The following is a 27679-nucleotide window of genomic DNA, read 5'->3' as shown; positions in this document are numbered from 1 at the left end:
GGAGGAGCTGATGACTTTCCTGGGTGATCCCAACTCCTCCAGTGCTGGCGTGGGATCAAATCCCTGTGCTGGGATTCAGAAACCAGGGACTGTCCCCGTGGTGTTTGCGGTGCCTTATGAGCCCCAGGAGCAGCAATTAATAAAAACTGACAGTACCCGTGGCCTGGGAGCCTCATTTGGGGCTGTGTCAGCCCCAAAGGGTGTTTGGGGAGACTGTTTTAGGGGAGGTGTTTTGGGGCTGTTCCTGGCAGGGCTGTTTTGGGTGGGGAGATTCGGGTTTTTTTTTTTTCCTAGTGGAGCCGTTTCCAGGAGAGTTTTGAGGAGGGTGTTTTGGAGCTGTTCCTGAGAGGCTGTTTTGGAGCTGTACCCTGGGAGAGCTGTTTATGGGAGGGTTTTTGGAGCTGTTCCTTGGGAGGGCTGTGCCAGAGACGTTTTTCCTGGGGGCTTATTTTTTGGAAGGTATTTTGGGGCTGTCCCTTCTGGGCTGGTTTGTGGCCGGTGTTCCCGGGAGAGTGCCCGGGGGCGGGCGGGGGCCGATCCCGAGGGCGGGTCCCGGTGGCGCCTCCGCCGCTGGAGCCGGAGCCGGGGCGGGGAGGGGCCGCGCTGGGGACCGGCCCCGGGCGACTCGGCGGCGCCGGAGCCTACGGGACTTTCCACGGGACCTTTGGCGGTACGGAACCGGGGGAGCGGGCAGCGGGGGGCACGACCGGGAGTGGGACGGGCCGGGACGCGGGCACCGGGGGCTGGATGGAGCCTCCGGTGCGGGGACACGGAAACGGGCAGGATGGAACTCTCCGGGCAGCACACGGGGACTGGGACAGGACGGAGACCCCAGGTGAGGCCGGGGTCGAGGGCTGAGCTGGGCAGGGCCAGGTGGACCCTCGTGGATGCCCCGGCACTGTCCGGACAGCCTGGGGGCTCAGGAGATTGGGGTGCGGGTGGGTTCCCAGGCAGAGCTTTGAGGAGGGGGCTCCCACCGGCTCCGAACCCCCCCTGCTGCCCACACCGAGCTCCTGCTGTTGCCGAGGTGAGCGATTTTGGGGAGCAGCTGCATCACTCGGGATGAGCATTTCCGACTAGAACCCGCTGTGGTTTCAGGGATTCACTCCCACCGGATCACCCTTTAATGTCATGGGACACCCTCGCTGCCACCCACCCATAGATGTCCCCGCACATCCCGGTGTTGGTGACAGCGTCCGTGCTCCCGTGGTGGGCAGGAGCGGGCACTGACTGGGGACACTGGTCCAACTGGGAGGTACCTTGGTGGGAAGCTGGGAAGAGGTGGGAGCACAGGTGGGGTTTGTGTTGGATGCGAGAGCTGTGCCTTGACTCGGTTATTCCATGAGGTGAGGAAGTTTGAAAAATCCAAACCCAAATAATGAAGGGGCCAAATCAAAGCCCTGTGACAGCACCTTTCCTGGCAGCACCCGGGCTGACGCCACCAGCCCTGAGTCCCTCATTTCCCACACAAGCTTCAAGCTGTCACCTTCACCCGGTGACAGCAGGCGTGGGTCATCCCGTGCCGTGTCCAGGTTTTCCCTAAAGCTGCACTTTTCCGGGTCCCAGCACAGGTTGGACAGGTCAGGTGCTCCGTCCCCATTCCCAGCCCGCAGGGTCCGTGTGCTTGGCAATTCCCTCTCCTCCCTTGTCCAAGGTCAAACCAGCCATCCGAGGGCCCCTGTCTGCATGGGTTCGGGATGTGGGACCTGCGGGCTTTGGCAGGTGCTTGTGGAATTTCTTGCAGAGACGGGGATGGCAGGAAAGTCAGCAAAGAGGAGAAACTGTCAGCTCTGTGTCCCCTAGGGATGCACTGTCTTTTCTGGGTGTCCCCCAGCCCCACTGGCTGTCCCCAAGGGTGGCAGGGAGAAGGGACCACTGCCTGAGCCCCCTCCCTGTCCCTGCAGGATTTGGGGCCGTTTGCCACCCTCATCCCCCGTGCCCACGGGAGCCCCGCGTGGCTGCCAGGACCCTCTGCCTCACTCGAGCCCTGTCCTGACAGAGCCCAGCCTGCCACTGTGGCTTGTCGCACAGAGCTTCAGCCCAGCACAAAATGACACGTTTCCCGCTGCTTTTTCCGTCCCGGGAGGGCTGAGCTCCCCGCGGGCGGGAGCTGTGCTGAGCCCTAACGCTGCTGGGTTTCGCCGCAGGGTTTTGGTGGGAAGCGGGGCTGGGGGAGTGCCTGGGGTCGGTCACCTGTCCGTGTCCCGGACGTGGCGGGCAGGACGCGGTGACACGGTACAGTGCTCTGCTGGCCGCGCTGAAGGCACGTCTCTCCTTTATCTCCCTCTGGGCAACCCAAACCCGCAATTTCTTGTCCCAGCCGCTGCTCCTGCCCTCCCGCCGGCTGCAGCCCCCCCCCCGTGCCGCGCCCGTCCCCTCCCGGTGCCCCGATCCGGGTCCCACCGAGCCCCCCCGGGTTGTGGAGCATCAGGAGCAGCCCTGGCCCCGCTCCCAGCCCTGCTGCGGTGGCAGCTCCTGCTGCCTCTGGGCGCTTCCCTGGACGCTTCCTTGGATGTGGGGAGTATCCCAAGGAATGTTTTCTTTCCTTGGGCGGCAGATCGCAGCGCACAGGGTCTGCTCTGTGCCCTGTCCTGGGCTGCACCCCGGCTGACCGCAGCGGGGCCGGGCTCGCCCTCGCCCAGCAGGGCAGCGCCGCAGCCGGAGGGGCCCCCGCAGACGTGAGGGGTCCCCGCAGCGGGTAGGTGGGTGCCGAGGAGAGCCGGGACAAGGCAGGACCGTCCGGGAGACTCTGAGCTACAGCGGGTCCTGCCGGCCCCAGCCTCTGCCAGGGTGGGTGTGGGACCTGTCCCGCCGCGGGGCTCGGAGACCCGGGGCTCGGATGGGGAGGGTGTTTTGGGGCTGACACGGGGTTTTCCGCTGCCAGGTCTCCTGCTCTCGTGGAAGGAGCCGGGGGTCACAGCCAGCCAGGCAGGTCGGTCGTGCCCGTCCCTCCGGGCAGGGGCCATGGCAGACAGCGAGGACGCCCCGCGCGATGCCGGGGAGGGCGCGGGGGAGGACGGCTCCCTCCAGAACGAATCCTTCCCGCTCTCCTCTCTGGCCAACCTGTTCGAGAGCGAGGACACCCCGAGCCCCGCCGAGGCAGCCCGGGGTCCCCCCGGCGCCGGGGATGGAAAGCAAAACCTCCGCATGAAATTCCACGGGGCCTTTCGGAAAGGCGCCCCGAAGCCCATGGAACTGCTGGAGGCCACCATCTACGAGTCCCCCGTGGTCCCCGCGCCCAAGAAAGCCCCCATGGACTCCCTGTTCGACTACGGCACCTACCGCCACCACCCCAGCGAGAACAAGCGCTGGCGCAGGAGGGTTGCGGAGTGAGTATGGGACCCCCGCGGGGTGCTGGGATGGGGACACCCGGTGGGGATGTTCAGCTGGGGACACCCGGGTGAGGATGGGGACGTTCAGCCGGGGACAGCCGGGTGGGGATGGGGATGTTCTGTTTGGGACACTCCGGTGGGGATGGGGATGGGGATGTTCAGTTGGGGACACCCGGGTGGGGATGGGGATTTTCTGTTTGGGACATCCGGGTGGGGATGGGGATATTCAGCTGGGGACAGCCCGGTGGGGATGGGGATGTTTAGTTGGGGACAGCCCGGTGGGGATGGGGATGTTCTGTTTGGGACACTCCGGTGGGGATGGGGACGTTCAGTTGGGGACACCCCGGTGGGGATGGGGATGTTCAGTAGCAGGGGACGTGGGCGAACCTCCTCCGAGCTGCATTTTCGGGCGCTTTGGGCAGACGGAGCAGCTCCCAGCGAGTCCCCAGTGCCATGCCGTGGTGGGGCTCCGCAGCCCCCGGTACCGCGGAGCTCGCTCCCCTTCCCCCTTGCGGGAGCCATGAAAGAGGCTCTGTGCGCCCGGCCGCTCCCCTGGCCGGTGCGGCCGTCTGGCTGCGGCATGAAAGGGCTTTTCAGGAGGGCCTCCGCCCTGCCCGCGCCAGGAAACCGGAGCCGGGGGGGGCAGCCCGCGGCCGGACGCACAATGCCCCTCTGTGCCGGGCACCTGGGGCGGCCCGCCAGTGTCCCCACCCAGGGGTGCAACCGGCTTAGGAGAGCGGGATGTTCCCCGTGGAGGTGGTTGGAGGGGCCCAGGATGCTCCATGAGCCCACATACTGGAAGTCCCCGGCTGGGGCAGCCGCCAAAAGTCCTGCCTCCATTCCCGGTGCCCGGAGCTGCCCCCGGTCCATCCCCCCCCCGCCCTGCTGCCGACTGCTCCGACCGGTCTGGCTTCACCCGTGGTGCCGGAGCGTGACAAACCCGCGGCCCGTCCCTCCCGGGGGGCACAGCTGGGGGCCCCAAGCGCTGCAGCACCTGGGTGGGAGCTGGAAAGGCACCGGGAGCACTGGGCTGCTGTGGATGGGGAGGCTGCCCTGGCCTCACCGGTGACCCCGGCCGGGAGGTGTCCCCACGTCCCCAGTGGCTGAGCACCCTCAAGGTCGTCGCACAGGTGGGGAAAGCCGAGGCAGCGGCTCCTGCTGCCAGCGCTGGCGTTTCTCCCGCAGGAAGCAGCCGCCCGCCGCAAAGGGACCGGCTCCCGACCCACCCCCCGTCCTCAAGGTCTTCAACAGACCCATCCTCTTCGACATCGTCTCCCGGGGGTCCCCGGCCGGCCTGGATGGGCTCCTCTCCTTCCTGCTCACCCACAAGAAGCGCCTGACAGACGAGGAGTTCCGAGGTGAGGACCTGGCTGTTCCCTGCCCTGGTGCCTCTGGCGATCCCTGTGTTCCTAGGGGATGGGGATGCACAGCTCTGGCATGGGGAGCCAGGGGCCTGAGGGGCTTGCCCTGGCCAACCCCCTCAGCACCCTCCACTCGCAGAGCCCTCCACGGGAAAGACGTGCCTGCCCAAAGCCCTGCTCAACCTGAGCGGGGGCAAGAACGACACCATCCCGGTGCTGCTGGACATCGCCGAGAAGACGGGAAACATGCGCGAGTTCATCAACTCGCCCTTCAGGGACGTCTACTACCGAGGTGGGGGGCGTGGGGCCACTGCTGGCCCCGCCTGGGGACGCTGGGGTGGTTCAGGGACCGGAGAAGGGACTGGGAAGGCTGGGACGCGGGGGAAGTCGCGGGGCACGGCGGTGGCTGACGGGTGGCACAGGTCAGACAGCCCTGCACATCGCCATCGAGCGCCGCTGCAAGCACTACGTGGAGCTGCTGGTGGAGAAGGGAGCAGACGTCCATGCCCAGGCCCGCGGCCGCTTCTTCCAGCCCAAGGGCGAGGGCGGCTACTTCTACTTCGGTGAGCAGGGAGGGATTTGGGGGGCTGCGCCCCAAGATGTCCCCGCAGCGAGGATGGAGCGACAGGAGCCGCGGTGTTGTCGCCGCAGGTGAGCTGCCCCTCTCGCTGGCCGCCTGCACCAACCAGCCGCACATCGTGCACTACCTGACGGAGAACGGGCACAAGCAGGCGGACCTGCGGCGCCAGGACTCCCGCGGCAACACCGTGCTGCACGCCCTGGTGGCCATCGCCGACAACACCCGCGAGAACACCAAGTTTGTCACCAAGATGTACGACCTGCTCCTCGTCAAGTGCGCCAAGCTCTTCCCCGACACCAACCTGGAGACTCTGCTCAACAACGACGGCCTCTCCCCGCTCATGATGGCAGCCAAGACCGGCAAGATCGGGGTACGGTGTCCCCCCCGTACTGGGGAGGTCTCCCTGCTGTCCCTGCTGAGCCCTGTCACACTCAGTGCATGCACGGCTTCTCTCTGCAGATGCTGGTGGAAACCTGGATGTGCAGCCCTATTAACCTGGCTAATTAACACCCCTTTGCGTTCTGGCCCTTTCCCAATTAACTCCACACTCTCACACAGCCCATCTTCTCCCCTGACCAGCCCTTGGCCTCTGGTGGGGCAGGCAGGGGAGTCACCAAAAATACAAAAGCCGCAGCATCCTGCAGGGCTGCGACAGTGCCTGCATCACCCCAGGAGCACCTGGGAGCACCCTGAGCCACTGGGGTGCAGGGAGGGGGTGGGGGGATGCAGCCAGGATGGGGTTGGAGGAGGGCAGGGTGCCCCAAGCAGATGGGGCCAGGTTTGTGGGTAGCAGTCCTCCCTCCCTCCCTCCCTCTGGCAGATCTTCCAGCACATCATCCGGAGGGAAATCACGGATGAGGACGCCCGGCACCTCTCCAGGAAGTTCAAGGACTGGGCCTATGGCCCTGTCTACTCCTCCCTCTACGACCTCTCCTCGCTGGACACCTGTGGGGAGGAGGTGTCCGTGCTGGAGATCCTCGTCTACAACAGCAAGATCGAGGTGTGCAGGGCTGGGGGGGACTGGGAGGGCTCTGGAGGGGACTGGGTGGCCCTGTCCCCTCTGCCAGCAGCCGTGTCCCGCCAGAACCGCCACGAGATGCTGGCAGTGGAGCCCATCAACGAGCTGCTGAGGGACAAGTGGCGCAAGTTTGGGGCTGTCTCCTTCTACATCAGCGTGGTCTCCTACCTCAGCGCCATGATCATCTTCACCCTCATTGCCTACTACCGCCCCATGGAAGGCCCTGTGAGTCCCTGGGCTGGCACAGCCCCACGGCCTTGCAGGGGGGTCTGCCAGGGCTCTGTCCCAGGGGATGGGGCAGCAGCTCAGCTCTGTGCTCTCCCCACAGCCGCCCTACCCCTACACCACCACCGCCGACTACCTGCGCCTGGCAGGGGAGATCATCACCCTCCTCACTGGAATCCTCTTCTTCTGCACAAACGTCAGTGTGGCAAGGCAGGGTGTCCTCCCCTGGGACCACTGAACTCTTTGGGGTCTCCAGGGGTGACAGCCCGGTCCCCTGAAGCATCCACCACTGCCAAAGTGGCCCCAGACATGGGGACCCTGCCACTTGAGACCCTCCAACTTCTGCCTCCCTCCCACAGATTAAAGACCTGTTCATGAAGAAATGCCCAGGTGTGAACTCCTTCTTCATAGATGGCTCCTTCCAGCTGCTCTAGTACGTGGGGAACCCCCAGGGCCACCATGAGCCACATATCCCCCAGGCTCGTGGCTGCAGGGTCTGACCAAAGCTCTCCTGCAGCTTCATCTACTCGGTGCTGGTGATTGTCACGGCGGGGCTGTACCTGGGTGGCATCGAGGCCTACCTGGCTGTCATGGTCTTCGCACTGGTCCTGGGCTGGATGAACGCCCTGTACTTCACCCGTGGGCTCAAGCTGACAGGGACCTACAGCATCATGATCCAGAAGGTCTGGTGGGGTCGTGGGTCTTGTCCTTCTCCAGGGGTGATCCTCCTGTGGAAGTGCAGCCTCGAGAGGTCCCTCCAGGCTTTTTGAAGGGTTCCTGTGGCTCTCCACTGCCCTACTCCCAGCCCAGCTGTGCCGGTGGCACAGCTTGATGATGATGCTGTGGTCCAGCACACCTCACCCTGCTCTCCATCACTTTTAGATCCTCTTCAAAGACTTGTTCCGCTTCCTCCTGGTCTACCTGCTCTTCATGATTGGCTACGCATCAGGTAACCAGCCTGGCTGGGGGAGGGACAAGCCCTGTGGCTCAGCATGGCTGGGCAGGGGGCTGCAGACCCCCAGCTCCATCCCACCTACCCACAGGCTCAACCTTTGCCTCCTGTCATGGTGGAGAAGGTCTCAGCCAGCATGGAGCCACACTGGGGCCCATTGTGGATCCTGTCCTTGCCATTGCCCCTGCGGACTCGCTGTCCCTGTCCCTTCTCCCCCAGCCCTGGTGTCCCTCCTCAACCCATGTCCCAGCAGCGAGTCCTGCAGCGAGAAGTCCAACTGCACGGTGCCCACCTACCCCTCCTGCCGGGACAGCCAGACCTTCAGCACCTTCCTGCTCGACCTCTTCAAGCTCACCATCGGCATGGGCGACCTGGAGATGCTCGAGAGCGCCAAATACCCCGGCGTCTTCATCATCCTCCTCGTCACCTACATCATCCTCACCTTTGTGCTCCTCCTCAACATGCTCATCGCCCTCATGGGCGAGACCGTGGGCCAAGTCTCCAAGGAGAGCAAGCACATCTGGAAGCTGCAGGTACCACCCTAGGGGTGGCGGGATGGGGGCTCCAGGAGCCGTCTGTGCCCTGGGGGCTGCACATCCTGAGACATCCTGAGCTCCATGGGCAAGGCACCTCCATGCTCAAGCAGTCCCTGGTGTCCCTGGCAGTGGGCCACCACCATCCTGGACATCGAGCGCTCCTTCCCGGTGTTCCTGCGGAAAGCCTTCCGCTCGGGGGAGATGGTCACGGTGGGGAAGGGCACGGACGGGACCCCTGACCGCCGCTGGTGCTTCAGGTAAAGGTGGGCTCCCTCGGAGGCTGGGGAGCAGCTGAGCCTCTCCCAGCAGCATTTTTGGGGGGCTGGCACCGTGCACTCATTTGCTGGGTGCTTTGTAGTGGTCTGGAGGGAGCTGGCGTTGCCGGTGGGTGCCGAGGGTCCCGCCCCGGCTCCCGGGCACTCCGTGCAGCCCCTGCGGGTCTGACCTTCCCCACAGGGTGGACGAGGTGAACTGGTCCCACTGGAACCAGAACCTGGGCATCATCAGTGAGGACCCGGGCAAGAGCGACACATACCAGTACTACGGCTTCTCCCACACCATGGGCCGGCTGCGAAGAGGTGAGCGCCCTGCTGTGGGCTGGCACATCCCCCAGGATGCTGCTTGCAGCCTCTGATGAGCCCCAGCAGCAGATCTGGGGGCTTGGCGAGCCGCCACAGGCCCCCGGCTTTGCGCATCTCCCCCCCTCTCCACAGATCGGTGGTCGACGGTGGTGCCACGCGTGGTGGAGCTGAACAAGAGCTGCCCGCCGGAGGAGGTGGTGGTGCCCCTGGGGACCTTGGGCACAGCGGAGCCGCGGGAGCGGCGGCACGGCCATGCCCCGAGCTCCCCGCTCTAGCACGGCAGCACCGGCAGCTGATGGACTCTGCCCGGGCCCCCGGAGCGGCTCCGGAACCGCGACTGGGCTCGATGGTGCTTGTCTGCTCCTCAGGGATTCGCGCAGCCTGTGTCCCCTCCGGCAGCCGCTGTCCCGGCGGGTGTCCCGCCCGCATCGGGGCCCGGCGCTGCCCGCGGTCGCGGCTCTCACCGGCGAGCTCCAGCTTCACCTCGCCGTGCCGTGCCGTGCCGTGCCGTGACTCGGCCCGGGGTGGGGAGCACGGCCCCCGCCGAGGTTTTGCCACAGAGTTTTGCACAAGATTTATACGGTTATTTATTTAGTAATAAAGACTGGCGCGCCACCGCCGTGCCTTCCCGGCGCTGGGTGACTCCGGGTGGGACAGCCGCGCTGCCGGCAGGGCTCGCAGGGAGGAGCTGCCTGCTCCCCGGCCGTGCCGAGCCGAGCCAAACCAGGCCAAGCCATGCCGTGCCTTTGGGCATGGTCACCCATCGAGATGAGCTCAGGTGTGGTGCACGGATGCAGTGCAGGGCCGTGGTGCAGAGGTGTGGTACAGGGATGTGATGATGCACGGGTGTGACACATGGATACGATGCACAGGTGTGACACATGGATATGATGTACAGGTGTGATGCATGGATGCAATGCACTGGTGTGACACATGGATACAATGCACAGGTGCCGTGCACGGTTACGATGCACAGGTGTGGTGCAGGGATACGATGCACAGGTGTGACACATGGATGCGATGCACAGGTGCGGTGCAGGGGTGCCGTGCACGGTCGCACCACTGGAGGGCAGCCCACACCGCGCGATGCGGGCCCGGCCCCGGCGGGCGCGGGGAGCCCGGGCCGGGCTGACCCCGCACCCCGAGCTCAGGGATGGGGCCGCTACCGGGCAGCGGCAAACCAGCTCTCCGCATCCCCATAACATCGGTAACCCATCCTCTCCCGTCCCTAGCCCATCCCCATGGATCCCTATCCCATTCCCATCCTCAGCCCATCCCATCCATCACCCCTCTGTAACTCCTTTTCTCCGCATCCTCCCAGCCACCTGCAGTGGTGAGCGTTCCTTTAATAGCTGGACTTTGTGCGGGTGTGAATGCGCTTTGGGCGGGCACCAGTGGCACGGTGACATTGGCAGAGACCCTGGCCAGGGCCTGGGGACAGCCCAGCTCTCTCAGCAAACGCTTTAGCAGCAGAGGGGACACTTCATCTTCCAACTTGATGAGTCGCCGTCAGCGTTAACGGCACCGTCTCCGTTTAAATGTGATTTACATACATCTCTCATATTGTGGTTTAAGTATTTCCCCAGGGTGAGGGATGAATATGTTTCATTATCGCTCCTCGGGAGAGGCGGAGGTGGCGGCTCCTGCTTCATAATCGAATGAGGAGCGGAGCTGCTCTGCTTCTAGGCTGGATCTTGGGTGAAAACAATGAACTTGGCTTTCACCCGAGTGGGTGGTCACAGATCCACAGTGGGCAGTCCTGGCTGGGCCGTGTGTGGTGGCTGAGGAGCTCTGGAACAGCCAGAGATGGGCTCAGCACTGTTGCTGCCCCCGGCTGCAGCACCAGAGATGGGATTTTCCAGTAAAATGAGACATAAACCAATTTTCTCCCCTCCAATGCCGCTCTCGATGCCCAAAGCCAAGAGGCCACATATCAGTGAGCTTTAAAAAGACATGGGGTGTGGAAGGACAGCTGTCACCAAGCCCCTGCGCCATCACTCTGCACCCCGCGGTGGCTCTGTGAGGACGGGGACGCCACAGCCTCCACAGTGACATCCCAGCACAGCAGGCCTCTGCCACCTTCAGGGATTGACTTTGGCCCTTTTACCCCCTGCCCCACCAAGCCTGGAGCTGTTTCACCCTCAGCTGTGGTGATGGAGGCAGCTGGGGGCCGGTGAACGGGGGGTGCTCAGCCCCGGCCCCCTCCCGCCCCTCCCCGCGCCGCCCTGCCAGAGATGACAAACCCAACAAAGGGAAGAGAAAAGCACTTGTCATCCAGAATGCGGAGCGTGGAAGCAAATTTATTTTTAGATAAATCTAAAGCTTAATTTGTGAAGCTAATATCAATCAAAATGAGAGATGGGTTTTTTTAAGTCCTTTTGCAGCCGTGCAATTTATACTGCCTGTCTCTCCTCCTCGCTCCCAAACAGCAAAGGCTAAGTTTAATATCAGCCTCGTGCACTAAGAAATTTGTATTATTATTGGTATTATTACTGGTATAATTTGAATAGGAAGGTATTTGTAGGCCAGAAGCAGCATTGTTTCCTTGTGTGTTCCCACAGTGCTCGTGCACGCTGTGCCCCACAGAACGGGAGGGCAGTGGGTTGTGGTGTCTTCATCCTCGGTGCTGGATTGTACCTCAGGTGTCCCTGCCCCATCTCCCACCAGTGTCTGTGCACATTTTGTGTCCCCATGTGCTCACCTGCACCTGCCAGAGCTGGCACTGCAGCAGGTGCCCACCAAGGAGGAACCCATTTGTTTTGCATTCCTCGCTTGAAGCCTCCCCGCGCCCAGCGAAATCCTCCTCCCAAGGAGCGATCTGAGGGGAGAATTAACCTGCTAAATAATAAAAACCCCCGCACACCTCCTAATGAAATGTAATGACTCGGAGACCTGCAAGATGGATCGCGCCGTCGCTCCCAGCCGCTCGCCCTGATTTATGGCGAGCTGGGAAATCTGATGGAGGCAGCGCTAATGAATCCTCCTCCCACGGGCACCGCTGACGGAGCAAAGTTTCTCCTGGAGCCCCCAGCACGGCTCCGTGCACCCCAGCCTCTGCAGAGTCCCCCTTTGGTGCAGGGGGTCCCCAAGGAGGGGCTGCCCTGCCCCCAGCAGCCCCGCCAAGCTCCAGCCTCGCATTCCTTTGATGTGGCGTCTTTTTAATGACAAAGATCTGAGCGAAGATCTTCCTCCAGACGGAATAATTTTAACGTGCAGGCAGGCAGTGGCACCCCCCCCCCCAGCAGTAATGTTAACCTCTGTGAGAATTTCCTTTTGTCCCAATTTCTCTTTGTTCCCCGGATCGGCTGTCACGCTGCTCGCTGCTGCTGGTGACAGAGAGGTCCCCTCCCGGCGTGCCATAAATACCGGCGGAGCCATGCACGCCGTTGTGGTGACAGAGCAGAGGAGGCAAATGGAGCTGCCAGCCCTGGCCTCAGCCATGGGGCAGCTCCAGGCACGTGGCTGTGTCCTTGTCCTCATCCCATCCTCATCCCATCCCATCCCATCGCCATCTTCATCCCCTTCCCCATTCTTATCCACATCCCTGTCTCCATCTCATTCCCATCTTCATCCTTGTCCTACCCACATCCCTATCCCAACTCATCCCATTCCATCCCCACCCTCATTCCCATCCTCATTCTGTTCCCATTCCCATTCCCATTGGTTCCCATTGATTCCCCTTGGTTCCCGTCCCGTCCCGTCCCGTCCCATCCCCATACCCTCCTGGTCATGCACAGAAGGCAGCTGAGCCTCTGTCACCCTGTCCCCTCTCTGGCTGGGATAAGGCCATGCCGTGTGTCCCACCGTGGGACACAGAGGCCGGGGAGATGCATCCACAGCCAGGATCAATTTGGGATTCAGTCCCATTATCCTGTTGTGGATATCCTGCTGGGCAGAGCAGCGGGGTTGGATTTAGGGCCACCAGAGCCCCCACCCCACCTGGGCACCAGGAATGGCCCTGCCATGGAAACCCAGTGGGAAACAGGAGTGACGGATGGCACTGGAGATGCCACGCCCTGCACTGGTGACAGGATGGGGACGCGGTGCCTGACCCTGGCACCCATTGCCCCATGAGGGATGGGCATCCCAAGGGTGCACGTGAGGCCACAGCCCTAATCCAGGGATTTGTCCCATGTGCCACCCCTTGGGTGTGAGGCAGAGACTGGTGCTGGGATTAATGGCTCAGCATCATTAACAGGTTATTTATAGGTGCTCCACCGTGCCCTAAAAATCTCTGGGAGCAGGGGGGGTGTCCTGGCTCTGGGGGAGGCCACAGCAAAGCAAAGAGACTCCAGAGCACACATCCAGCAAGATCCTGGTTTTACTTTGGGAAAAACACCATCCGGACACACGGCTTGCGGGTTTTGTGTTGGTTTTTTTTTTTCTTTTTTTTTTTTTTCTTTTTTTATCATTTTGTTTTCTCATTTTTAAAACAATATAGTGCAGCCAGCACTTCTCACAGTAGAATATAATGGTCAATTTTAGTATAAAAAAAAAACATTCTCAGAGATTTGTAAATGCACTTAGTGCTTGAACAGGCTTTCAGGGATACAGTACCTCTTTTCCGAGCACAATCACCTTGGGTTTCATCGGGATATTATTCTTCTTTTACCTTTAAACATCAAAACACTTTGTATTTCGTGGTGAGGAGCCTTTTGTAAATGAACAAATCTATTAAACACAGAATTACACAGAGTGAATAACGGACCATAATAATTTTGGAATTGTTTGGGTTTTTGTTTGTTTTTTTTTTTAAAAGAGAAAAAAAAGGAGGTATGTGAGCGCCCCAGTACCGTGACCCAGAACCAAGGTAGAACTGACAGTAAGGGAGGAAATAAAACAGCCTGGAAGTGTGAGAGCCAGGGGTTCCCAGGAGAGAGGGGCTGAGGGGGTCCCGAACCTCCTGGTTGAGTGGGAATAGGAGCCATGGCCACTGTGGGGCCAGGTGAGAGGAGGAGGATGAGGAGGAAGAGGGGTGGGAGGAGACTCTGTAGCAGCCAACACATAGATGTACAGCCTAGTCAACTAAAAAAAAAAACAAAACAAAAAAAAAAAAAAAAAAAAAAAAAAATTAAAAAAACCAAAAAAACTGTTCAAGTTTTCAAGTGTTTTTCTTAAATAGCCTCCAGACTGTCCCCAGTTATTAGCTTTAATCAAAGCAGTGCAAGTTACGGACTTCAGCTACAGGTCAGGCGCCAGCTCCCTGCGGCCACGCACCGGCCGCACGCCGGGCTGGGACCGGCCACCACTAGGCTGGCACTGGCCACCACGGAGCCTCCCAGCCACTGCCGTGCCAGGACTGGCCACCACGGAGCCTCCTGGACAGCTGCCAGCTCAGCCCTGGCCACCACGGAGCCTCCCAGACCCACCCTGGAGCCTCCCAGCCGGCCACGACACCGGGCTCTGCCCCGCTCTGGGCACCGCCAGCGCGGCAGAGCCTCCCCTCCCTGGATAGCAGCAACTCGTAGCAATTCCCTGTTCACATTCGTGGAGATAAAATGATTTCTGAGCTATATAGACAAGCGGTCCTTCGGCCTCGGCTTCCAGCGGGTCGCGGGTGTGTCCAGTCTGGGGACCCCGGTGCAATGCCAGCGTCCCGGGAGCCCTTCCGGCCGCCGATCCCGCGTCCCCCTCCCTGTCCCCCTGCCCTCGCTGCCGCGGTCCGGTGCCCGCAGCTCGCGCCAAAGTCCTCGCCCTGGGTTTGGGAAGAGCAGCATCGGTCCCTTATCTGTAGACGGGCAGGCGGATGTGGGCGTGCTGGTGGTCCAAGAGCCTTGGCACAGACACGGTCTCGTAGCCCTTGCCCAGCATCTGCTCCTTGATGCAGGGCGGGTGGATGTCGTTGATGAGATACTCCAGGGACTGGAGGCTGCTGCTGAGGATGGAGGTATTGCAGAGGGTCTTGCTGGGCAGCCCGTCGGCCGGGGGCACCCCCAGCTCGCGGGGCCCGGCCCCCAGCTCCGGGGGGTTGTAACAGTCGCTGTTGGGGGTCACCAGGATGCTGTTCCAGGGGGGAGCGAAGTACTGCCCCACCGCGAAGTTGCCGTGCATGCAGTTCAAGGGGGACGAGCTCACCTTGTCGGCGGCGCCGCCCAGGCCGTAGGGCCGCGAGGCGCCCGCGCACGTCTCGGGGGATTTGCTGAGAGCCCCCCCGCCGCCGCTGCCCCCGCTGTACATTCGCAGGTGCTGCTGCTGCTGCTTCTGCTGCCACACCAGGTAGTCCATGCCCTCGGGGTAAACGCCCGCCTTGGGTCCCAGGGCGGCGGCCGGGTTGGAGCCCAGCGCCAGCTCGGCGCCCTTGCGGCACTCGGGCAGGACGGTGCCGCCGTAGCCGGGGCCGAAGGCGCCGTGCTTGGCCGGGCTGGGGTGGGCTGCCACGACTGCCGGGCAGCCGGGCTGGGCACCCTGCGCCTGGCACTGCTGATTGATCTGGTAGATGATGCTCTGGATGGAGGGCAGGTTGGAGGGAGGCAGGGCCAGGCTCCTGCCCGCCAGCGGCAGCACCGAGGCCGCCACCGTCACGTTGGGGGGCACGGGACCCTCCAGCTGCTTCTGGCCGCCGTGGTAGCTCAGCTGCCCGGCGCAGGAGGGACCTTGAGCTAAAGTGCTTGAGGCGGGGTAGGGAGCGACGCCCACCTGGGCGGGCGAGAGCTTAGTCCGCTTCCCCTCCGAGTTCTTCACCACGCTTTTGCCGGAGGCTTTGACGATGGCCAGCAGCCCCTGGTAGCCGCCGGCGTGCAGGGGGTAGGGGCTGTACCTCTGCCCCGTGGTGTCGTAGCCGTTCACCGTCCGGTTAAGGTGCTTGTGCTGGGGGACCCTGATGTTGGTGGGGAAGATCTTGATGGTCAGCGGGCTGTTGGCCACCTTCTGTGCGTAGGCGTCCAGCTCGGCGGGGCTGGGGTAGCGCGGGGAATGCATGGGGGCCGCCTCGCCTGCGGGAGCAAAGCTTGGGGTGAATCCAGTGCCACCAGGATGAGGGGACCCAGCGGCCCAGCACCGTCCTCCCCCGGGCGGATCCCACCCGCTCCCGGCAGAAAGCAGGTCACGGCACCGAGCTGTCCCCTCCCGCTGACGGGAGCCACTTGTAAGTGGCCTAAAATAAACTCGGTGTGGAGAATGGAAATGTCACTTTACCCAATGGGGGAATCTTTCTCTGAGATTGGATTTAAACTACATTATACAAGCAATTTCATGGGTGCTTTGCGCTGCTACGAGAACCTCACCAAAAATGGAAAAGCATTGCATTTACCAGCCATAAATCAGCAGTTCCTATAATGAGCACAAAAATGTCACTTTTATGCAATTTTACAGATGAACAAAACTGGTGAAATTAACTGTGGTAACCTACTGGAGTCAGCAAAAGCCACTGCAGAAAAAAAATTTATATATGTATATAGTTTTGTTCCTTTCAAACTCTTTCCTGAGCAAGTTTCTGCCATTCTGGTGTGAAAACTCATTTGTCGTTCCCATTATACTTTCATTTGGAGTTTATCTTGAGTATCCAATGAGCCACCAACTGTGAAAATGATTAAATCTACAAAATCTATCTAATAGATGGAATAAATTAGGTGTTTAAAATCTCCACACACACTCACACACACGCGCGCACGCAGGCACGTGCACGTACACGTTGGAACATGGGAATGATGGTTGGTTCCCAGCTGGTTCCCAAAATTCCCAGCCCTGCCAAGGAATGTCTACAGCACACTGGGAACGCCAGACCTGGTGCCTGCCCAGGGTAAGGTTTTGCAAGGGAGAGGTGGTAAAATAGGGGGTTTTGGGGAGACCCAGCTTTCCCAGGCAGTTCATCCCCCCAGTAATACCTGGAGCACTCTGCTCCTGATGCCACAAGCATCAGCAACCCCTCATGCCACCACATCCTGGGTGTGAAAGTCACCATGGAAGAGCTGCACCTCTGGGTACATTCCACATTCCCTATGAGGGGATTTCCTGTCCCAATCCTGCTCTGAGTGACATTCCCATGGCTGTGACATGCTCAGATGAACCAGGCATTGGTTAAAAGCAGGATTCAGCAGGAGGGATGCACTGGAATCTGTGACTGTCCACATCACCCCTGCTCCCAGCAGCAGAGGGGGGACACAGCAGCGAGGCTGTGGCTGCTCTCCATGCTCTCCATGCTCTCCATGCTCTCTCTCCATCCATGGCCACTCTCCGTGCTCCCCATGCTCTCCATCAGAGAATTGAGGGAATTGCCCAGGCAGGACACAGCGCCTGCGCCAGCCATTGCCCCCATTAAGCTGATGTTACGGGCTTTTTACAGGTGTCTTAAATAGACATTGTTATTAACGAGTGTATTAAGCCAATTAAAACCAGTGCCTTTGAGGAGGATTTAGAGGAGCTGTTGGAACACAGGAGGAACAGCACCAGCAGCTCCCTCTGGCAGGACACGTGAGGACGTGTGGCACCAGGACATCCCAGGCACGGAGCCTCCAGCCTCTGGGAAGCTCCTGCAGAGCCAGCAGGGCAGTGAGGGCACACTGAGGGGGCATGGTGGGCTCTGCTGGGCATGGGCACCCTCCAAGCCAGTGGGTGCAGGGGGCTGAGAACGGGACCCCTCTGTCCAGAGAACATGGAATGGCACAGCATGGAATGGCACAGCACGGAATGGCACGGCACAGCACATCTGCATTCCCCTTCATGCCAGCACCACTGTCCTTGGAGGTGGCAGCATCGTGAATACTCAATTAACATGACACTAATTAGCTGGTGACACTTGCAGAATCCCTAATGAGCCCGTACCATGGAAATGCTCCTTTACGAGGAAAAAAAATACTAAAAAACCAAGGGGCTTTTGCAGAAGGGAGGGAAGGAGGGGGTGTCACCTGCGGGCACCACGACTCCCTGACGGGGATAACCAAAATCCTGTCCCCAAGCACTGAGGCTACAGGTGACACTCCCTGTGCCATGGGACAAGCCCGGTGATCCCAGCCTGGCCTTGGCCATCACCACCCGCCAGCCCCGGTGTGCCCGCAGCAGCCTTTGTCGCCTCTTTGCTCCAGCTGCGTTGGATGTGACAAGCCACCAATTCGGTGTGTTGTCACATCTCAGGGTGACGCACCGCACCCCCGCCGGGAAAATTACAGAGAGCCGCTCTCCCGGCGGCTGCCGGCACGCCGGCGTGCCGCTCTCCGCAGTAATTACTGCTTTCCAGCGGGCTCTAATTGCTGCAAGATGCAAACTGCCCGAGCCACCGCGGCACCGGCGGGCGCAGCCAGCCCCGACACTGCCGCTGGCTGTTTGTCCTCCGTGTCCATCCCCTCCTGAACTTGAGCATTGCAGCCAGCCCCGACACTGCCGCTGGCTGTTTGTCCTCCGTGTCCATGTCCTCCTGAACCTGGAGCATCAGAGCCAGCCCTGACACTGCCGCTGGCTGTTTGTCCTCCGTGTCCATCCCCTCCTCAACCTGGAGCATCAGAGCCAGCCTCGACACTGCCGCTGGCTGTTTGTCCTCCGTGTCCATGTCCTCCTGAACTTGGAGCATCAGAGCCAGCCCCGACACTGCCACTGGCTGTTTGTCCTCCGTGTCCATCCCCTCCTGAACCTGGAGCATTGGAGCCAGCCCCAACACTGCCGTTTGCTGTTTGTCCTCCGTGTCCACCCCCTCCTGAACCTGGAGCATTGCAGCCAGCCCTGACACTGCTGCTGGCTGTTTGTCCTCCATGTCCATCCCCTTCTCAACCTGGAGCATCAGAGCCAGCCCTGACACTGCCACTGGCTGTTTGTCCTCTGCGTCCAACCCCTCCTGAACCTGGAGCATCAGATCCAGCCCCAACACTGCCGTTTGCTGTTTGTCCTCCGTGTCCATCCCCTCCTGAACATGGAGCATTGCAGCCAGCCCCGACACTGCCACTGGCTGTTTGTCCTCCATGTCCATCCCCTTCTCAACCTGGAGCATCAGAGCCAGCCCCGACACTGCCACTCACTCTTTGTCCTCGTGTCCATCCCCTACTGAACTTGGAGCATCAGAGCCAGCCCTGACACTGCCACTGGCTGTTTGTCCTCGTGTCCATCCCCTCCTGAACTCCCCTGCGCACAGCACAGCCATCACCACCTCTTGCCATCCCTACACCCAGCTCAGGCACTGCCAGCAACCAGCCCCTCCTCCCAGATGTTTCCCTGCCTCCCAGCTCCCTCCCTCACTGGCATTCCCATGGGATGCGTCCGGCACCCCCCAGCTCCCCCTCCCTCCCTGACCTGCTCTATTTTTCCAGCCTGCACTCAATAACAGCTAAATAATTGAATCTGCTCAGCAGCCGAAGATTTGGTTTGAATTTTATTGGAATTTTAAATTGTTTTGTTTCTTCAGTATTTTATTACTGTAAATGGAAAATGCATCGCCCGCAGTAATAATCCGATGGCTTTTTATATTACTCTGAGCTTCTGCTTGGAGCATTATTGGAAAGCCAGGCAGCGAGGAGACCCCAGCTAATGGCAGCACGGGCTTATGAGATTACGCCTCCAGCTAAACAACTTTTTACTTTACTTTATTTTTAGCAAATTGGCCACCAAACCCAGTCCCAGACACAGATGTAAATCCCAGACCCCTCTGGGGCCTCAGTCTGGGATAAATCTCTGGTTTATGGAGCAGGGAGCTCCAGCCCTGCTGTGCCCAGAGCAGCAGGATGAGGCAAAATGTCCGACAGGGACCTGGGAGGGCTGCAGGAAGGGTGGGAGAGGTGGGGGAAATCCCTCCCAAAACCTCCTCAAATGTGCCCACCTGCTGCTGGCATCACTCACATCCCCCACACATCCAGCATTCCCTGCATCTCCCAAATCCCCCGCCTGCACAGTATTCCTTGCATCCCCTGCATTCCTCTGACCTCTGGTGTCCCCAGGGACACCCACACCACCCCTGGCTGCAGCCACAGCCCACAAGGTCAAGGGAAAAGAAGGAAGATGGGAAGAAAGAAGAGAAGGGAAGCTAAGCATGGTCTGCCTGGCTAAAGCAGTTGTGGGATCAAAATGTCACCAGGAAAGATGCCCAGGAGCAGGAAGGAGAGGAATGATGCTCAGGAGCAGGAAGGATGCTCAGTCCTGGGAAGGATGTTCAGGATCAGGAAGAACGTTCAGAACTAGGAAGGACAGAGTGGATCCTCACAACTAGGAGGGATGCTTGGTACTGGGAAGGATGCTCTGGACCAGGAAGGGCAGGATGGACACTCAGCACACAGCAGGAAGCTCCACTCTGCTCCCACAGCCCAGGTGCCTGTGTGACCCCCAGGATGGTGCTGGAACAACATCCCTGGCTGGGCTCCTTCTTCCCTGGAGGAAGATGAGCATGGGCACCAGAAATTTGTGTCTTTAATTTCCAGCCCATGAGACTGCACTGCCTTGGCAGCTGCCAGCTCTGGAAGGGGATGGGGAGCAGGATGTCTGGGTGCACAGAAGGAACAATTTGGGGATCAGCACCAGCAGCACCACAGCCCTGAGCAAGGACTCCTCAGGGAGAAGCTGAGAGGGAATGTGGCAGGACACGGCACCTCACTGGTTAACAGCAGCACCAGAGACACGTGCTGCTCCCTCCCTCCCCCCCCATTCCTTCTGAGATAAGATGGGACAATCCTTATTTTTACACATCGAAGGCGCTACAATATTTTGCAATAAATGAAAGAAGTAATCTCGGCAGGGAATCTTTATAAAGCTGCCGAAGGCGACGTGTGGCTGGCTGGAAGCTTCCCTGAGCAGGGGATGGGCCTCGCCTTCCCCGTGGTCCCAAAGGAAAAAGCTTTTCACCCCTTTTCCAGATGGGAAAAAAGCTGCAATGGAGGGCTCGACCCCAAAAAAGCAGCTCAAGGAAAGCGTCTGCCCCAGCTCTGTCTTCCCGTGGTCCCACTGCCACATTCACCCTGGGAAGGGGCATTTTCCTGGAGCCCTGAGCATCCTACCCAACCTCACCCTCCATCCCTGTCCTGCCCTGTCCCTTTTCCAGAACAGCACTGGCATTTCCAGCCCTGAGCTCCTGGTTTGTTCCTGCCCAGCCTCTCTGAGCTGGCAGGGCAGAAGGGCAGCAATTAGTCAGGATTTTTAATTGGCACAGGGGCAGGAGGGGTGGGAAGGGGAGCGATGCCGGGCAGAGGCAGGAGCACACTGGGGACCTGAGCAGCCGTGCCAATGGCTCTTATTAAAAAATAATAGTGCTGCAGCCTCCAAATGAATTAAATTCTGTGAGAGCAGAGAGCTTGTCCCCAGCTTTGGGACCAGGATCCCTGTTGCCCTTGCAGCAAGGCAATCCCAGTGCCTTCAAAGCTTCAAAAAGCATCAAAAATCCCCTTTTTCTCTGCCTGCCACGCTGGGAACAGATTTTGTAAAAGCTAAACCCTAAATATTTGCAAAACACTTGGAAGAAACCTCAATATTTGGAAAACACTTTGAAGAAAACAAACAAAAGCTGCTACATTTAACAAATCAAGACAGTCCTTCAAGTTTTGGGTCTGTGCCCCAAGTAGCAAAGCTGCCTGGCAGGATTTGACTGCCCTGGAGGGCAGAGCCTGGCACAGCTGGCACACGGAGCCCGTGACCCCAGCCAAGGGCAGGGCACATTCCAGGGGGTCCCAGACGGAGCTGGGGGTTGGGCTGGGGGATGCTGCCCTGCCCAGACCAGGGTGCCCAGTGGGTGGGCATGGGGAGAGCAGCCACGTGGTTTTTGGGTGCTGCTGGGCAGGGGAGCTGTGGGCACTGTGCCCCCCGCTCCGGGTGGGTTGGGCACATCCCCCAGCCCTCCCATCCAGCACCAGTAGCGGTTTCTATGGTGACAGTGTCCCCAGGATGGGTGGCACAGAGGCCACCACGCCGTGGGGGTCCCTGCCTGCCCTCCCCATCACTGAAGGGACAGCACCACCCATGACCAGCACGCTGTGCTATCCCCAAAATCACCACGGCAGAGCCCCCGCTGTGGGACCCCCCAGCCGTGGTGCCAGGAGCTGAGACAAACCCACCCCAGCTCCGGGGGGCTTAAATTAAACCAACTACAGCAATAACAGCGGGAGAAATCCATCTGAATAACCGTAGGTGGCAAACCCCGCGCGGCAGCGCCGGAATCTGCAAAGACAACAAAATTCATGACAAAGCACAAAGGGAAGCGCCGGGCTCGCCGTCCCCAGATATTCATCCGTTAACACGTTCCCTTTTTAGGCTGACATGTCATTTCAGACGGGCCTTTCTTCCTCCCCTTTCTTCTCCCCCTCGTCGCGCGCGGCTCTGCCGAGGCGGCTGCTGAATTGGATCACCTCGGGGCGAGCACTTTATTATCTGCAGTCAAAGCGTCACCACAAATACCGGTCTACACACACACGTGTCACTTCCCATTTGTCTCCTCCACGAGGTATTAGCCCGGCACAGGCACCGTGCTCTGTGCCACCACAGCCACCGTGCCACTGCGGGAAGATGCCACAGTGCCACCCCAAAGCCATCCTGATGCTGTCCCACTGTCAGCCAAGTGCCACCCCAATGCCACCCTGGTGCTGTCCCACTGTCAGTCCATTGTCACCCCAAAGCCATCCTGGTGCTGTCCCACTGTCAGTCCATTGCCACCCCAAAGCCATCCTGATGCTGTCCCACTGTTAGTCCGTTGCCACCCCAATGCCATCCTGGTGCTGTCCCACTGTCAGTCCATTGTCACCCCAAAGCCATCCTGGTGCTGTCCCACTGTCAGTCCATTGCCACCCCAAAGCCATCCTGGTGCTGTCCCACTGTCAGTCCATTGCCACCCCAAAGCCATCCTGATGCTGTCCACTGTCAGTCTGTTGCCACCCTGATGCTGTCCCACTGTCAGTCCATTGCCACCCCAAAGCCATCCTGATGCTGTCCCACTGTTAGTCCGTTGCCATCCCAATGCCATCCTGGTGCTGTCCCAGTGCCACCCTCGTGATACTCAAGTGCCACCTCAGCACCACCATGATACTGCCCTAATGTCACCTGTGTGTCACCCAACGCTGCCCAAGCACAGCCCTGAGGCCACCCCAACACAGCTGCCACCCCAATGCCATGCCAGTGCCACCTTTCAGAAGCCCTGATGCCATTTCACCACAGAGCCTCCGAGAGACCCCGGGAGTAGGAGGGGACCCCACCACCTCTGTTGGCCCTGCAGCTCATCCCAGCTGCCCCCAGCCCCTCTGCTCACTCATCCACAGCCAATTAATATTTTAATTAATTTAAGACACGGGTTCTGTATCTGCCAAGGGGAGCAGGGTGGGCACCTCCAAAGCAGGGTGCCCCATCCTGGGGTCTGCCAGTGCCCAGGAACCTGCTCTGTGGCCAATGGGCCATCACAATCCTGGGAAGTTTGGACACAAACCAAACCTCCTCGTGCACTGCACCATTACCAGCCAAGCCCACCCCAAATCCAGGCCTCTGACCTGGCAGGAGACGGGCACTGAGCAGCACCACCTCATTCTCCACACATGACCAATGGAAAAGTGTTTTTGCAGCGATTCCTGGCAGGGAAAGTGCAAGTGAACAGCACATTTTGGGCCCAGCAGTTAATTGAACTCCTTTTTATGGCACGTATATAAATACACAGAACCATCATTAACCGATCCCTTCCAGAAACTGAAAATGAAAGAATTAATCTTACTTCACTCATGTGTAACCCCTCATGAAATTAAAATGATATTTTATGGGTGTGTACAAAAGAAAAGCCTCGCTGCAGCCACTCTAATGAAAATGCCCTTGGAACAAGCAGAATTGGGTAACGAGAGGCCATTAAATGGGGCCTCATCCCGTGTGCAATTAACTGGTTTATCACTGATGAGAGTCCCCACAGGTGCAGGGAGAGCTGTGGGTGACCCTGAAGGCAGGGAGCCCTGGCCATCACCTCTCATTAGGGCTATCCCCTCGTTAGTGTTTAAATACCCAGATGGGCCCCGGGAGGGTTTGTGCCACCCCCAAAGAGCCATTTATCACACTGTCCCTGTGGGGCTGAGGTGACAGCTCCCATGGGACCCCTGGCATGGAGGATGTGAATGGTGAAAGAATCCCCAGGCTGGTTTGGGCTGCAGGGACCTCAAAGCTCATCCAGTGCCACCCCCTGCCATGGGCAGGGACACCTTCCACTCTCTCAGGTAACTCCAAGCCCTGTCCAGCCTGGTCTTGGACACTTCCAGGGATGGCACAGCCACAGCTTCTCTGGGCACCCTGTGCCAGGGCCTCTCTACCCTCACAGGGAAGAATTTTTTCCCAAAATCCATCTATCCCTTCCCTCTGGCACTGTGAGGCCATTCCCACTCATCCTGCCATTCCACAGTCTTGTAAATAACCCCTCTCCATCTTTCTTGTAGGCCACAGAGGAAGCTCACAAGGTTCACCTCTGTGAACTCCCCATGGCTCCCAGCCCCTTTAGGGGGACACACATCCTGCTCCCTGCCACACTCCCAGCCCCAGGCTGGCTGGAGGAGGGCACATGGAATATAACATTTCATTAAATATCATCCACTGCTCCGTGACTGCTGAGAGTGGGAGCAGCAAAGAGTTTGGCCAAGCTGAGAGGGGCATTATTTGATTTATAATTTAAATAAAGCTCAGGATTCCTGTAATGCACCCAGGATAAAATCAAAAGGGACCAGGCTGCTGGAGTTAATTGGACGTGATATTTTCCTGAGGATGCTGCTGCTCTGCAGGCTCCTCTGCTGGAGGAGGGAGGCACAGGCAGGGCTGGAAGGGCTCTGGCACCTTCCTGCACCCTCCTCAAGGCATGCCAGGCTGGCTCCTACAGAACAGCCTTGGGAATACCGCTGGCAGCAGCAGCAAAGTCACCTCCAGCTCTATCAGGATGGATTTTGTGGGATGCTCCAGGCCCGCTGGGATGCAGCCACACCGATGTGGGGGGCACAGAGATGGGGGGGACAACACTCAGCAGGAAAGGCCAGGGGCAGAACCGGGGGATGAAGGCACCAGCAGCTCCCTGCATGGGCAGGAAAATGAGTCAGCTCACCTTTTACGTGAAATTAATACCAAAATTAATCAGCGGCGCGGGCAGGATAATAGGATTTCACAGTGGTGCCGGGCCAGACGGCCAATGTGCCGAGAGCCAGACTCATTTAATATCGACAGAAACAATGCCAGAGGACAGAAATAAGACCCATAAAGATAATTACTGAGATACTCAGGAACAAATTAAGTAATCAGAGGCACTTCTAAATGGCGCCTGGTTTGAAGAGCGCGCTCTCCGCGCCGATTCCCCGCGCGGGCGCTCCGGTGGCAGCGGGAGCTCAGCCCCGTGCCAGCTCCCAGCCCCTCCACTGTGCTTCCCACAGGTGCCATAAATAAGGAAGGGAAAATTGTATTCCAAGCCAGATGCGTGGCCCTGGATGTCACCTGCAATTTAATTTGCGCTGGCAGGAGGCAGAGAGGAGCGAGACGTGCCGGATTTGCCCATAATGAGCGGAAACATACGGGCAGCTAAACTTTGATTAAGGTGACCTGGCTGGTGGCAGCCGGTGGTGAGTGCAGCGTGGGGGTCTGGGCAGGAGCTTGGCTGCTGCCACCCATCCTGGGGGGACACAAGTCCCTTGGAGATCTCAGGTGAGCACGGCCCTGCCTGAGGGATGAGGTGAGACCAGTCTCTGTCTCCTGGGTACCCCGCGCTGCCAGGGTCTGGGGTGGGGTCAAACTTCTGTCCTCATCCCACTGGCACAACTCCAGGACCACCAGGACCTTGGGGCTGGGACCCTCCCAGCACACAGGCAGCTGTATCCAGGAGCATCTCTCACACCCATGGCACCGTATGTGACACCATGTAAGGGCTCCTGCTTCCCAAACCCTCCTTATTTCAGCACCTATGGCAGGGTGGGAAATGCTAGAAAGCACCAGCCCCCCAGCAGGAAGGTGCCTCTGGGGTCTGTTCCATGAGCTGAGATGCTCCTTAGCTCTGCTGGGAATGCTGTGGGAACCAGCAGGTGTATCCTGACCCCAGGAACACAACAAGCTCACACAGAGATTCTCAATGCTGAACACCTCCAGTTTTTCTCCAGAAAACCCTGTCAGGCTCATCCTGCCCGTGGGTCTCAGACCATGTGGGCATGGCTGGGCTCATTATTCCATGGCAACGAGGTGCTCCAGGAGCTGGACACCTCTCGCCAGCCCTGCGCTGCCGCGATGCTCAGGCGTTACGGATTACGAATAATTTTACAACAGCAGCATCCTTTTTTCCTTCCAGACACCAATAAGGAGGAAACCTGGGAGGCACTGCATGCTCCAGTGCAGTACAAGCTGCACTGTGACACCTGGGTGCCCAAAACCCCACTTCTGGTCTGGGTGTCCTATTCCCTGTGCTTTTCAGAGCGTCACACAAAAAAATCATGGAATCCAGAATGGTTTGTGTTGGAAGTGACCTTAAAGATCACTCACTTTCCCCGCTGCCATGGGCAGGCACACCTTCTGCTCCAAGCCCTATCCATGGCCATGAACATGATACATTTCAGGGATAAAAGAACTTCCCTCCTGGCTGGCAGCGCAATGGTGAAGCGATGCTGGGGGTCCCCAGAGAGGCTGAACATCATCCAAAATCCATGCCCAGCTTGCCCAAACCCCATGCCCAGCTCACCTGGCTGCTCAGGGTGCTCAGGTAGAGGGGAAAAAAAAACATCTACAGGAAAATCCAGCTCATTAAACAAACACCCGGGGGCTGTCACAGCCTAACAAGCAGAGCTTTAGCAGCTGATTTGTCTTCAGCCGGCAATGTTTAAAAATCCAACTGAGACCAGCAGAAAAATATCCACTCCCCTCTTTAAAACACACATTCATCACTTGAGAATCTTAATGCGTCTTTCCCAGCCGGGGAGGTCAAACACGCCTGCCTAAAGCAGGCTCATTAAATATACATTTAATCACGGTTTGGATTGAGAGACAAAGGCTGGGAGAGACAGGTGCTTTGCCGGAGTGACCTTTTGGATCCCATTTTAATGTAACTAGTTTACAGCTTATCTGAAAGGCCAGCTCCTGGGGAAGGCGAGCTGCAGCACAAACGGGGAAAGTAATTAGGGGGGGAAGGGCCGGGGAGGTTTGGGGGGCTGACTGCACCATCCTCTGCTGCCGCCACGCTTCCCAGGCAGCTCTGCAACATTTGCTGAAGTTGGACTTATCAACAACAGAACCCAATTTAATTTGCTTATCTTGGCTCCTTCCTCCCCCTCTCCTCCCCGCTTCTCCTGCTCTTTTTAATTATCGGTTAAATAAATGTCTTTTTCAATAAGGGAAACAGCATCAAAGCGGGCGCCCGCCCCCGGGCACTTACACTTGCGTGGCTCCAGCGCCTTGTTGGGGCAGGGGAGGTGCTGGGCTGGGGGGTTCTGGGTCCTCTGCAGGCAGGCCAGCATGGTCCAGGCTTCCCTGCGGGCGTTGCCGCCCCGTGCCCTGCGAGAGAGGAGACACACGGTGAGCCAGGGACCTGCCACCCCCTGCCACCACCCCCTGCCACCACCCCCTGCCACCACCCCCGTGCCCACGCGGCAGGAGCCCCCCAGCACTCAGTGCCTTCGCTCCTCTGGAGATAAACAAGTAACTCTGAAAGCCTGAAATGAAGAGGGATGTATATAAAATAAATATGAAGGTCTCAGCGGGTGATTTGCACTTCCTGCAGAGCTTTCCGCCCTTCCCACTGGGAATGTGGCGGAGCCGGGGCGTCGTGGCGGTGCCAGACCGCTCCGCTGGCGTGCCAGCCGGTGCCTCCTGGCACGGAGTGACCCCGGCCAAGGCTGGGGAAAGACAGTGTTAACATCCCACTCGGGGTCCTGGGATCTGCCGCCAGCTCCCAGCTGGCATCAAAATCCGCTTGACAAAAGCTGGAGGGGTCAGGCCAAAGTCGTCGTCACCACGGTGCTGCTCATTGTACATCCTTCCCCAGCCGCCGCCAGGGCCCTGAGTTATAACCAGTTGCTGCTGACACCCTCCCACTGCTCCAGCTGGCGCGGGGAGCGATATTCCCACTCGGAGAGGGCAGGGAGACGTGGGCAGGAGCAGCAGAGAAGCAGGCGTGGTGCCCATCTGCCAGCATTTCAGCTCCTGTGCTGCTGCTCTCTGGCTGAACGTTCATGGGTGGCTGGGGGTCACAACTGGACATCCTGGATGGGTGTCACAGC

At 59.3% G+C, this 27679-nt stretch overlaps 2 protein-coding genes across 4 annotated transcripts; one reads left to right on the top strand and one right to left on the bottom strand.

Annotated features, from left to right (window-relative positions):
* The first annotated feature begins 550 nt into the window (after positions 1–550).
* TRPV4 (transient receptor potential cation channel subfamily V member 4) lies at positions 551–9188 on the top strand. 3 transcript variants are annotated; one of them, XM_041410412.1, is made up of 16 exons: positions 551–670; positions 2885–3329; positions 4518–4690; positions 4833–4985; positions 5116–5256; positions 5345–5643; positions 6094–6273; positions 6358–6516; positions 6620–6712; positions 6876–6949; positions 7034–7199; positions 7399–7465; positions 7688–8001; positions 8134–8261; positions 8461–8582; positions 8718–9188. In XM_041410412.1, exons 2-16 carry the CDS (start codon positions 2965–2967, stop codon positions 8858–8860), a joined length of 2577 nt encoding a protein of 858 aa, XP_041266346.1. In that variant the 5' UTR covers positions 551–670; positions 2885–2964; the 3' UTR covers positions 8861–9188. The 3 variants fall into 3 exon arrangements, 2 of the variants coding, with proteins under 2 accessions (XP_041266346.1, XP_041266345.1); XR_005953099.1 differs by lacking the exon at positions 551–670 and adding an exon at positions 687–835 and having other exon boundaries at positions 7722–8001; positions 8718–8858; XM_041410411.1 differs by lacking the exon at positions 551–670 and adding an exon at positions 687–835.
* Positions 9189–13947: 4759 nt separating this feature from the next.
* FAM222A (family with sequence similarity 222 member A) lies at positions 13948–26988 on the bottom strand. Its single transcript, XM_041410281.1, has 2 exons — positions 26836–26988; positions 13948–15517 (listed from the first exon to the last, which is right to left on the bottom strand). The coding sequence occupies exons 1-2, from the start codon at positions 26915–26917 to the stop codon at positions 14310–14312; spliced, it is 1290 nt and encodes a 429-aa protein (XP_041266215.1). The 5' UTR covers positions 26918–26988; the 3' UTR covers positions 13948–14309.
* Positions 26989–27679: the final 691 nt, after the last annotated feature.

This window comes from Onychostruthus taczanowskii, unplaced genomic scaffold (assembly GCF_017590055.1).
Source record: "Onychostruthus taczanowskii isolate IOZ18803 unplaced genomic scaffold, ASM1759005v1 scaffold32, whole genome shotgun sequence".
Classification (NCBI taxonomy): Eukaryota; Metazoa; Chordata; class Aves; order Passeriformes; family Passeridae; genus Onychostruthus; species Onychostruthus taczanowskii.
The sequence above is the reverse complement of the archived record's forward strand: the minus strand, read 5'-3'. Positions and strand labels throughout refer to the sequence as shown.